The sequence below is a fragment of the Artibeus jamaicensis genome, unplaced genomic scaffold (genome assembly GCF_021234435.1).
Source record: "Artibeus jamaicensis isolate MK-2021 breed Jamaican fruit bat unplaced genomic scaffold, CSHL_Jam_final contig_354, whole genome shotgun sequence".
Classification (NCBI taxonomy): Eukaryota; Metazoa; Chordata; class Mammalia; order Chiroptera; family Phyllostomidae; genus Artibeus; species Artibeus jamaicensis.
Window position 1 is genome coordinate 27,249,350 of NW_026521803.1, and position 12,391 is coordinate 27,261,740.

At 43.5% G+C, this 12,391-nt stretch overlaps 1 protein-coding gene across 5 annotated transcripts in view; it reads right to left on the reverse strand.

The window, feature by feature from the left end:
• EPG5 (ectopic P-granules 5 autophagy tethering factor) overlaps positions 1 to 12,391 on the reverse strand; it is a 92,653-nt gene that overhangs the window by 66,688 nt on the left and 13,574 nt on the right. For 3 of the 5 annotated variants that reach the window (XM_037165058.2, XM_037165059.2, XM_037165057.2), the window contains exons 3-10: positions 10,503 to 10,746; positions 9,512 to 9,648; positions 8,548 to 8,655; positions 7,345 to 7,418; positions 5,455 to 5,560; positions 4,504 to 4,618; positions 3,932 to 4,082; positions 592 to 747 (exon numbers count right to left, since the gene is read on the reverse strand). In XM_037165058.2, the coding sequence (XP_037020953.2) occupies positions 592 to 747; positions 3,932 to 4,082; positions 4,504 to 4,618; positions 5,455 to 5,560; positions 7,345 to 7,418; positions 8,548 to 8,655; positions 9,512 to 9,648; positions 10,503 to 10,746 (1,091 nt within the window). Of the gene's footprint in view, positions 1 to 591; positions 748 to 3,931; positions 4,083 to 4,503; positions 4,619 to 5,454; positions 5,561 to 7,344; positions 7,419 to 8,547; positions 8,656 to 9,511; positions 9,649 to 10,498; positions 10,747 to 12,391 lie in introns of those variants that run through there. The other 2 variants (XM_053664234.1, XM_037165060.2) reach the window with 2 other exon arrangements.

Sequence of the window (12,391 nt, forward strand, 5' to 3'; positions counted from 1 at the left end):
GGGGCTGGAGGATGGCCCTCATCTCCCAGCAGGGGGCACAGTGATGCAGGAGGAACCCACTCCTACACTCGGCCAGAAGCTCAGAGTACAGGGTGCACTGCCGTGCCCCTGCCTCGGCCTCAAATGTAACCTAGGCTGGAAGTAGCAGCAAAGACAGCGTGGTCAGAAGACAGCATCTAAACAGCCAAGGCAGCAGACCAGGACCCACGACCATCCTGGGCCTTGAAGCCCCCACAGTAAGACAACCTGAACAACCAGGTCAGAAAATCAATGTGCCATGCACCGAGCACCTGCTCTGCCTCACTGCAGGCCCCAAAGCTGGGTGTGTGAGCCCCTGGCTCAAGCCTACCTGAAAGTTCAGGGGTGCCAAAACTAGATCTCAGAACCTGGTTATTATAAAACAAACCTGAGAGAGAGATCATTTCAGTCAACACTGTAGTTAAGGGAACTAAAGCCCATGAATTTGTGCAGGGTAAGAAACAGATGAAATACACTAAGATATCACAAAAAAATCAACTCGGTCCATACTTGCCTGTCACTCTTTCTCACTAGCCGGCAGCCATTTCTCACACTTATCATCATGCTTCTTACCTTTTGGCTCTCAGCACATGTAGGACAGTCCTCAGAAACAGCTCATCAAATTCAACCTGTAGTTTCTCCACGGAGTAGGGCTCCGGGGCCACCCCCACGCCTCGGTTGCGGCACACATACTGCGCCCAATGGTCGCTCACATAGCCAAGGGTCATCCTGAGCACAAGGAGAGACAATACAGTGCCCTTCGTTAATGTGCTCAGTGTCGGTGGCTTTAATTCCGCCCGAAGCATTCACCTGTTCAACAGAGTTACTGAACACTACTATCTTCTAGGTTCTGAAGGGAATCATCAACAGGGAGTGCGGACCCCACCTTGATGGAGCTTATACTTAGGGCAAACAGACAAAGAAAATAAAGTAAAATTTATAGTGTGTCATGTGGTTATACGTGACATTGAGAAAAATGCACTGGAGAGGAGAAGAAAGTTTCTTTGGAGTTGACGGGGAGGACAGCTGGTTGGGAGCGGGAAAGGCCTAACTGAAGAGGGACGTGTGCATGGAAATAGGAAGAAGCCACAGAGATATGTAAGGGAAGGGCTTCCAGGTAGAAGAAACAACCAGTGTGAAGGCTGCAAGGTATGTTCAGGATGTTAAAGACATGGCAGGCAGCCAGTGTGCTAAAGCAAAGTGAGTGAGCAGGGGACAGGCTGGAGAGCAAATCAGAAAAGGGATTCAAGCCAGACCACGAAGGGTCCTGGCGGCCACTGGGAAGACTCTGGCTTTTACTCTGAATGAGACTGGGAGCAGCAGGGTCTTGACAGGGGAGTGACATGAGCTGACTCACCGTTTTCAGGGAACACTGGCAGTTGGGAGAATAAGGGGGTGGTATGAAGCAGTGCAAGGCCAAGAGCAAGAGCAGGAAGGTCAGTGAGGAGGCCACTGGGACAATCAGGGAGAAATAACTAAGAATGAGCCAGGGTGATGGCCAGGAAGGCGGTGAGATGCTGGATTCTGGAAGTAGCCTGTTCCACTGACTCAAAAGGATGCATTTCTCTCCCACATTATCTCTGCAACCGGAATGTACATTAAAACTGATGGCATGCCCCAACTTAGCAGCATTTTTTCTTTCTGAGTGGCACACAAAATACATCTTCAGACTTGGTGGCAGCTCAGATTTGATACAAGATGGTGTTTGGAAGGCAAAGATGCTAGAACTGGTTGTTCGATGGGATGCAGGGTAGAAAAGAGAAAAGTCAGGGCTGACACCACGTGTCCTGGCCCAAGCGACCAGAAGAACGAAGCTGCCACTGAGTGAAACTGAGAAGACGGTGGGAGGCGCAGTCTGGGAGGTGGGGAGAGTAGTCTGCTTTGGGAATATTAAATTACCACGTCCACGAGTCATCCAACTGGAGGTGCTGAGGCGCCAGCTAAATAAACAAGCTTATGAAAGAGGTACAGACCGGAATAAAATTCTGAGAATTGTCACAGCATTGAGGTGATGTTTAAAGACCTCAGCATGGATGAGAAAGAACCCAAGCAGCAAGTTCGGACAAAGAGAAGAGGTCCCAGGGCTGAGCTCCCTCCAACAACAAGAAGTGTGAGAGGTGAGAATGAAACCACCAAGGACACAGATGATGAAGAACCCTTGAAATGCAGCGGAAACCAGGAGAAAGTGGAAGCCACGCACAGAAACGTAGGGAGAAAGGATCAACAACGGAAAGGCTGCTTTGCGTGAACAACGTGAGTGCTGCAGGGCAGGATGGAGACTCAGAATCAGCCACGGGATTAGCGGCACAAGGTCCACTGGTGACCTTCACTCTCCGGAGCTGCCAGGGCAGCGCTGGGGGCAGCCTGACTGTGCAGAGCTGCAGCAAGAATGGAGGAAAAACTGGAGCCAACACGTGACCTGAGGAGGGGGACCTTGTGGAAAATCGCTCCACAACTGGAAGGGACGAGAAGAATCTGTGATTAAGCAAAGTAAGCAGATAGAAAACAAAAAAAGAATAAACATAATACAATAATCAGTTAGAAGTACTTACACAGAAATAACATAGAGTGAATACAGTCTTAAAACATGGGTGATGGCAATGCTTTCCCGTAGAGTTATTATAGGAAGAACATGAGAAGGCACAGACACAGTGTGTGCCTCGGCCCCACAGCGTGCGTGTGAGCCCAAGGGTGAATTTCACCTCACTCACCGGCAGGGTCAGAGAATGAATACCAGGACTTCTGACAAGAAGAAATTACTCTCCAAGTCACCAACCCTCCTCCTCCCACCATCTCATTTTAATTACCCTCTACTCAAGGTTTTCTCGAGACCTTAAAAAAAGACCTGTGACCTTTTCAGGACATCCTATAATCATTTACCCGACTTTTTTAGATGTGTATACTATGCACATCTAAAATAAATTAATTAAAATCAAATGTAGGAAGAAAATTTCTGTAGTTTTTTTTTGGAGGAAAAGGAGGCCAGAAGAAATAACAGCATATGATGTAGGGAACGATCCAGAGATAAAAACTGATGATATAAGAAAAGGATATAGCCCTGGCTGGCGTAGCTCAGTGGATTGAGTGCGGGCCTGCGAACCAGACAATCGCAGTTCGATTCCCAGTCAGGGCGCATACTGAGGTTGCAGGCCGGTTCCCTGCAGGCCAGTTCCCAGCAGGGGATGCATGAAAGGCAACCATACATTGATGTTTCTCTCCCTCTCTCCTTCCCTTCCCCTCTAAAGATAAATAAATAAAATCTTTAAAAAAAAAAAATCCTTTAAAAAAAAAAAAAAGAAAAAGAAAAGGATATAAAATTAATTCAATAAAAAGCAGTAACTATTCTCAAAACTCATTCATACTTGATAATAAAAACATAAACCCACTTTCAAATAAATCGTATGCTTTCCCGTATCAAAAGAGTAGCAACTGATGAAATCTGTACAGTGTTCTTTAAATGATATTTAACAGAAATGAGGATAAGAATAAATAAAAGAGAAAATAAAAAGAGTGACACAAAAGAGTTACTGCTGATTTTCCATAGCTAAGTGACAGACCCCAGGCAAAAGCTAGGAAGCAGAAGAAAATAAAGAGCAAAGGAAGGGGAGTGAACCAGCATTTCTCTTGGCCAAGTTCAGTTTCTGTAGCCAAGTTCAATCCAGTAGCTGCTTTGAGGATGCTGACCCCAAGAACAATTATCAAGCAAACCAATAAAATTGGAAATAATTAGCCAAATATTCTGACTGGAAGCATTTATATAATTTCCATCTAGCAGATGGTGAGAAAACCCAGTCCTTACTTGTATGATAAATTAAGACCTGAAGCATACACAGGAGTGTCCATAATCCCAATTATGCAGCATCTGTATCTGACCAGGATCAAAGCAAAAAGATGTAGCAACAGCAGTTATTACCTCATCATGTAACCAATTCGCTTTACAAACTGCCTGTAGCGTGCTCTGTTAAAGGTTTCTAACCCCACGGCCAGAAGTTCCACTAATGAGTTAGCAAAGGCAAAAATTTTCATCATCTCTTGAGGTCTTGTTGTTTCAGGTAAATAATCACCTGGAAGTTAAAATCAGAGAAAAGAAAAAAATTATAATTACTACGGAAAAACACTGAAGGGCACAGGTATAGATACCTCAATAAGGAAGCAAAGCCAAGACAGAGAAGAATTAACAATCCCTGGTGCTCTGGCTCCTACCTCAGGGTGTAACAAAAAACTCAAACAAAGCACGAAATGAAAACTACTTAAGACAGGCGATGCGCTCGCTGGTCACCCTTTCTGCATTTACACACTAATTGTAGGAAAGTACAAGCACGAGAGAAAGAGAGAAAGCCTTATCAGGACGTGCTACAATCCCCCCTGCAGAGCACTGCCAGTGCAGGGGAACCTGAGGCAGGAGCCTGCACCAGGCGCAAGACCTGATGCTGAGCTGCTGTGTTTGACCCTGCCAATACCACACTCTACGTATGACCAGTCTACCTTTTGCCTTAAACCCAAGAAGATGCTGAAAGAGTTCATGAAACGGGAACTGTGATAAAAGGATAACCAAGTCGTCTTCATTAAGGAGACTCCAACTGGTCTCAGGGTCTTCATCCTAAAGGAAAAGATGCAAAATCACATCTACTGATTTGATCAGATCACACTGTGGTCGAGTTACAGAAGCTAAATTATCAAAGGTCTCAGTGACCCATGTGTGGCATTCTCGTATGTATTCATGGACTTCTCTCCCAAGACAGAGATTCATAGTATCAGTTCCAGAGATGGGCCGCAAATCCTCTGAAACTGTGAGTATAATTTCATGTGTATCCGGGTCACAGCCATTCTTCCGTAATAACTAACTGGAGAAAGAAATTCCTTACAGATATACTAACCACTACAGTAGAAAGAAAAATCAATGAGGGTTATCTTGAGAAACTGGATTTTGACCATTAAATTCTCACCAAAAACAAAGAACCACCTTCTACCCTTCAAATGCGAAGATCTGGATAAGAAGTTTGTCATAGGCAAGGCAGAACCCTGGCACGCTCGGCTCTTTATTACAGACTCAGATAATCTGTGGGTGAGCGCTCGAGCCCCGAAAATTGTTACTACAAAAAATACAACCCTAACACAAAGTTTATATAAACCGTAAATATTTCCAGGTACTAAATTCTCGCAGCTCAAAAGGGAGACAGTCTGGAAAAGGGAGACAGCCTAACACACGGGATCAGAGCAGACGCTGCAGAGGCTCCGCCATTTGATGATGTGAATGACTAGAATGATTTGGAACAAATTCTTCAGCCCCCTGCACCTCAGTTTTCTCATCCGTAAAATGGGATCACAACAGTACTTGCTTCATGGGGTTGCTGGGACAATTAAATGAGGTAATATGTGGAAAGTGCTCAAAACCCAAAAACGATTAATCAAAGTAACCCAGACATGATGACTTACCTCTTCTCCTCCTTCATCTACCAGGGTCCACGGCCCAGACGCAGGCCCCGAGGAAGATGGCTTCCCCTCGCTGGGCTTCATGTGGCACAGGAACTCGGCTCGGTTTCTAAAGGACAGGTGAGACCACCCCAATCACAAACACAGCCAGGCCACACGCGTGCATTCTGATCACCCCCTCACCTGGAAGACTCAGGCATCGACTCAGTCTTAAGTTGGGAAACGAGAAAGAAAGACTGACTAAAACTCAAGGAACCCAAAATCTCACTAATGTTGGTGCAGAGACCACAACCCTTCTGCCGGGAATGATGAAAGAAAAGGCAGAAAAGCAGTTAAACTAGCACCGCTCCTGCACACAGTGGGACCGCAACATGCATGGACTGCTGCAGCACCTGAATTCCCACCAGGCTTTCAGTGTTGCCAGTGTAAAGGGAGTCACCACTTTAAAAATCATGCTTTACTGAATAAAAAAGGATAATCCACAGGTAATATAGAAGCTTGTTTGGGGCAAAAATACATCTAAACGCAAACACATTTTTAAGTCAAATCGTATCTATCCTTTTATCCAGGAAATGAAAGAGGAGGCAGGAAGAATTCCTGCCAGCCAGAGTCCACACAGTGTTGGCTGGGTCTGGTGAGTAGGTGTGGCCAAAACTTTCTTCTCTGAGACCACAGCTTGGTTCTCAGTGCCCTGTTCCCGCCTCTCTGGCCTGACCCTGAGAATTCATCCATTTCTTCCTTCAACCAGAAACTTTCTTCTATGACTTCCCACTCCGTAGCTCTAGTGGTGCCCAGGAGCTCCAATCCTGAAGCTCCAAAGGTGCATGGCATCTGTCACTTTTGTATCCACTTGTACACATGCCTCAATGACCTCAAATTTCCCTCCTTACACAACAGCTCGCCCTTCTGTCTTTTCTGTCTTTAGGGCTGCCAATACCCTCTCTCCTGGGTCTATCTGAACCACTCCTAATGCTTTCCTAAGAAGATGACCTGTAGCTTCCCCTCTTTATCTTTCCCCCTATTATTACCCCATATCAGGATTGCAGGCAGACAGGCTTTCTGAAACTGAAAGCCAGTGGCAATCACACTGCTCGAGGTCACCTCGATACAGACTCTGCCTCTCCCCCAGTTAAAGAGGTGCTCTCTTGATGCTGGGTTGAGTTCCACAGCCAGGAAAGCCAGATGTCTGTGACTAATTCAATTAAGCTGAAGTACACCTTCTGTCTCCCGTTGAGCCTAAACTTGCTTAAATACAACTTTCATTCATGTTCAAAAAGAAACAAAGGAGTATCAAGTCTAGATCCCTCTGTCTTAATGTCAGGGCCTTTTATAACTCAACTTACTCTATTACCTACCATCTCTCACACACCCAGCCAAGCTGTCTACTTACCTGTCCCCTGCAGAGCTATCCTTACCAGTACTTTAGACCGCTGCCCGCTGTTCCCACTACAGCGCCCTCCACTCCTCTTCTCCTGCTCAAATCCATCCTTCAAACCCCGCTCATCCCCTTGGAACCCCTGGCTACTCCACTCTGCTCTCTTCGTTCTCATCACATCGATTGTAGCTACACGGTTCAGCACTTAAATCAGTGTTTTTTTCCTCTGCCACTAAATCTCTTCTTCTAAGAAACAGATTATCTTCTCTCTCTCCACAGTGCCTTTCACAATAATATATACAACAGGAGAGGCAAACCCACCAAAAGAGGGACCCAAAAAGATTAATAAGGTCGCTTATGGACAAAGGGCAGCGAACCCGAAGAAAACCTGGGATGTAAAATTCTGGGATGCTGACACAGCCCTGGACAGTTCTTTGGATACGGACAGTTTGGGAAGCCAACCCTTGGATAGAAAGAAGCATTTTAATTTCTACATCAAAAAGATCTTCCACACTTACTTGACAGGAGACATTAGTAGGGCAAGGGACTGCATAAAATGAAAGACCCCTGATGGGTTATTCAACACTTTGATCTGAAATCAGAGAAGGAAAAGGCATACTGTAGAAAACCAACAACCCGAGTACCCACAATCTCAGTGCACAAGAATTCTGAGAAAGGGCGCTGTTAAGAAAACAAAGATGTGACTAGCACCGGACCAAGGGTGAGAACACCGCTCGTGGGTTCCCTGGCAGTAAAGAGTCAGCTGTGCTCCAAGAGCGAGGCCACTGAGCCGCTCGCAATTACCTGTCACTGTACGGGTCAAAGCACAATGTGCTACTTTAATCCAAAGATGAGCAAAACAGAACAAAAATCCCCCTCCTACCTAAAAAATCCAAACTTCTTGCCACTAGAAATACTAAAGAAAAGGTAATGTGAAGAACTTGGCATACACTTGGCTTCTACTCCTCTGAGTAGTTGCTATTAGTAACAATACAACCTAAAGGCAAGAAGCAGAGGGAAAAATCTATAAACCATATAATCAACACTTTGGTTGATTATATGAGAGTTGACCACACAGACCTGGGTACACGCCAGTGTTAATAAACTTGGAAATGCCAGTAGCTTCTGTTCTACCTGTACCAACTGTGGTGTAAACTGGATTAATTTAGGGAGCTGTGTAGCCGTGGCCCGTGTGGCTCAGTTGGTTGGAGTGTTGTCCCATAAACTGAAAGGTCAGGGTTCGATTTATGGTCAGGGCACCTGCCTAGGTTGCGTTTCAGTGCCTGGTCAGAGCACATACTAAAGGCAACCAACTGATGTTTCTCTCCCTCCCTTCCCCTCTCTCTAAATCAGTAAGCATGTCCTAGGTAAGAATTAAATTTAAAAAAAAAAAAAGAAAAGAAAAGAAATTTAAGGAGCTATGCTGAGTATTACAGAAAAAAGTCCTGGAGAAACTTTACAGAATTAAATACTACTGAACTACCAAGTCAGACTGCTACCAAACTTTTGCAGTTCTACTTAACTTCATCCACTATGGGTGACCCAAGAACTTTCAGCATAAAAATCTCCTACAAGTATATTCTGGGTGTATTTTACGAACTTTATTTTAAATATAAATATTTTTAACTAGCCTTTTTTAAAGCAATTTCTTCAGGAAAAATGTTTAACAAAAGTTCCTTCCTGTACCCCTCAAAACCAGAAAGATTATTCATTCATCATACCTGTATAAAAGGAACAGCCCACTTACTAACACCAGCTGGGCATCGGAGCACATGGTTGAGCAGGAAGAGGTGATCTCCAGGACAGCCGACTCTTTGTAACACTGATACCTAAACGACAGGGGACAGACAGTATCACTACTTAAAAAGAATAATGTATCCAGAGGTCTAGTGAAGTCACTCATCCAATGTTCAAATACACATGATCTTTCAAAGAGTAACCAGACAGAAGACCTACCACTGACTGATCGAGTTTCTACCACAGAGGCAGCCAGAGGCTGATGAATCTATTAGTACTATGATAAAAATATCTTAAGTGGTTTCTCTGCAAAATGTTTACACCTGGCAAATTACAAAGCACTAACATTTCTCACCATTTGTAAATAGACAGAAGTCAAATATTTTAATCTATTCTCATTTGTAACAGTTTTTCAAATCTATATTGAGTATGCTTAGAACCTCACCTCATATTTAAGAACTACAGTATGAACCTCAAAGTGTGCAAGGCAGCCCCATTAAAAACATAACCAATAAACAAATAACCTTCCCTGTAACATATCTAACATCCTTCCTACGTTTTAAGTATGTTTTAAACTTTTTTAAAGTATGACTAAGTGCAACATTAAATAAATATATGATAAAAAGAAACATGGAAATTTTTTAGATAAGACACCTGCATTCTAAACATGAATACAGTCTTAAATTTAGCAGGCTTCACACAATTCCATTTCTTCCTAAGTTGAAGCCAGAAATCATTTAGCATAAGGTTCATCAGCGAGCGAGGCCCTCTGTGTTAGATGACGCACCAGATGACGCATCAGAACCACTGTCCTGATGAGACAGTGTCACTAACAAGGTAAATGAATTTGCTAAAGAAACTGTTGGAGAAAAACTGTAAAGAAGAAATAATTCTTAGGTTAACAGAGAAATAAAAGAAAGACTACTGCATCTATTTCTACTCCCTCACCAAGGTCTGCAACCAGAGTAGAATATCATCCTGGAACTGCGTATCCTCATTCACTCTCCTGGTGAACATGAATAAGACACCAATACACTCCTTCAGCTGACACAGATCGGAGGGAATGCTCTCTGCCTGTTTAGAAGCTATAAATTAAAGAGAGAATTAAATGAATCCCACAGAAATGGTAGGGTTTGGGGGGATATTTATTATCTTCACTTTAAAAAAAGAACTCTTCAAAATATTTACTTTAGATAAAAATCCAGAAAGAAAAGCCGTATCAAAAAAATGTGAATTTCTATTAAATATGCAAACCAAGAAAGTATTTAACTTTGTGAAGGATTTCAAAGCAGGGGAAAATTAACTTCACTAAAATTTATCATTTATTTAAAAATCAGCCCATCTCTGGTCCAGCCCCACTTCTCTGATTAGTAATGAAAACAATGAGGGGGAGGAAAAGATTGTTTTTACTTTAAACAATCCTAATATCTCTCCCAGAAATAAAAAGTGCATCGTTCATACTTTATAAACAATACATTAAAGCCTCATTTCTTAAAACCCAAAATAAGATGAAAGTTTCAGAACATTAGATCTGAAAATCTAAATACAATAAAAACAGCCCAACTAACAGGACAAGTAAAAATAAAGTGCAGGAGACAGAGAATGAAAAAGTATTATCAATTTTACAACCAAAAAATCTATTTGGACCTGACTTAGTAACAAGCACATAAATTAGGACAATATGGAAATTAAGGATAAAGAGTGAGCTTTCTGGCTTCCTAGAAAAGCCAAGGATGGTGGGGAAGGTAGACCTCACACTGCTCCCCAACCCAGGAAGGCAGAGCGCAATCCTGGGTTGGGGGAGGCAAGGCAGAACCACAAGCACAAACGTTACCTTGTAATACCAATCTGTGCTCCATCAATTCAACCAGATCGTACCCCTCAACTGTTTTTGCATTTCAGACTACAAGAGAGAGTGAGACTTTCATTACTTACACACCTTGGCCTTGCTGATGAATTGCTAAAGATCTCAGAACAGCCGAACTATTAAGCAAGGCATAGATGTAAGACTCCACTTGCAACCTGGAGAGCACAGAAGTGTAAGAGTGCAGAGCCAGGGTCTGGTGGAGGTGCTCAGATTTGGCATCAAATAGCTTCTTTAGCTCCTCCAGAGCATTTTCATTCATTTCTACTCTTTGGTAGCGATGATAGCCTGAAACTTTCACTTGATCTGCACAGATCCCCTAGCAGTGGAAAAAAAGGGTAAAATATGAAACCAGTTACTCTTTGCACTTAAAATAATCAGCAGCAGGCATACAAGGCATAGGCTTTAGTACCATCTTCAACATGCTTATAAACCATGGTGTGGGAGCCATAGTACCACATAGGGAACAATAAAGTGTAGAATCAGGTGCCACCAAGGAGTATATTACCACGCAGTATAATGCCAATCACCAATGCATCACAAGATCAGAGAAGAGAAGCCCTAAAAAGTAGGTGAAGAAAGATACAAATAAATAATTGAGCCCTGGCGGGTGTGACTCAGTGGATTGAGCACAGGCCTGTGAACTAAAGGGCTGCTGGTTCAATTCCCAGTCAGGGCACATACTTGGGTTGTAGGCCAGGTCCCTAGTAGGAGGCGTGCGAGAAGCAACCACACATAGATGTTTCTCTCCCTCTTTCTCTCTACCTTCCCCTCTCTAAAAATAAATAAGTATTTTAGAGTTTGTCCCTAAGACTCTCATGATTGATGATCCTACCTTATATTTTACAAACCCACCAAGGTCAATGTGTTTGCTGCCTCAACTTTAAGGGACTTCAAAATATGTTTGTACTGACCCTCATCATTCTTTGTGATTTTGCTCAAAACAAATAAACTGCTCTCCTCTCCAATACTAACACTGCCAGCTGTACTCTTGATTCTAATTTATTTTTTAATTTCAGGGAGAGAGAGGAAGGGAGAGAAAAACGATGCAAGAGAAACACTGGTTGCCCTCTGACCAGGGACTGAACCCGCAACCTAGGCATGTGTCCTGACCGGGAATTTAAACCACAACCCACCCTTTAGTCCAAGGGATGCTGCTCCAACCGAGACTAACCTCTCTTTTTCAGTATCTCCAAATGTTTCTCTCCAGACTCCTTACTATCTACAAAAAGAGATAACACAAGTACCCCAATGAACAAGGATTAGGGCTAGGGGGAAAAAATCATGTTTATCCCTGGTATCTCCTTAAGCTTCCCTTCAATTTCAAGCTTGTTGAGAATGGCCTTCTCTTACCTGCCATCCCTTCCAGACCACTATGAAATGGCTTTCCTGATGGTCACCTTGGTCTCTACTGGGACACATCGAATTGCCTTCCCTGTTTCCTCCTCTCTAAAACTTATTCCATGAATCATCCTCTCCTTAATACTCTCTACCCACTACATATTCTTATTATGCCCAAGGTCACAAACCAAAAGGTCCAGGGGCTGAAACTGACTTGGAGACATGCCCTACCTGGCCTCTACTGTGTGAGTGTGTGTGTAATTAGATGCCAACATTTTCCAATCAAGATTCCTCACATTTGGAAAATCATAAGATGTGAAAATCCAACGCTGGATCAACACAACCTCACAGCAATTATCAGCTGGGACTCAACAGCGGCTGACCCTGCTGGACTGGACATGAGTATTTTGCTCAATGATCATGGTCCCCCTCAGCCTGCTTTGCTTCTTAAATGTATAAGAGGTTTTCAGTATGATCACAGGGTTGTGCAGCGCAGCACAGTTGCACTATGGGAACTGCCAAGCTGTTTTCCATAGTGACTTCATCTTGTTGCATGGCCCCTGCAGGTGCTTGACTTTACGATTTCTGCAGTGCGGATACAGGAGCAGACTCCTGGCCTAGAT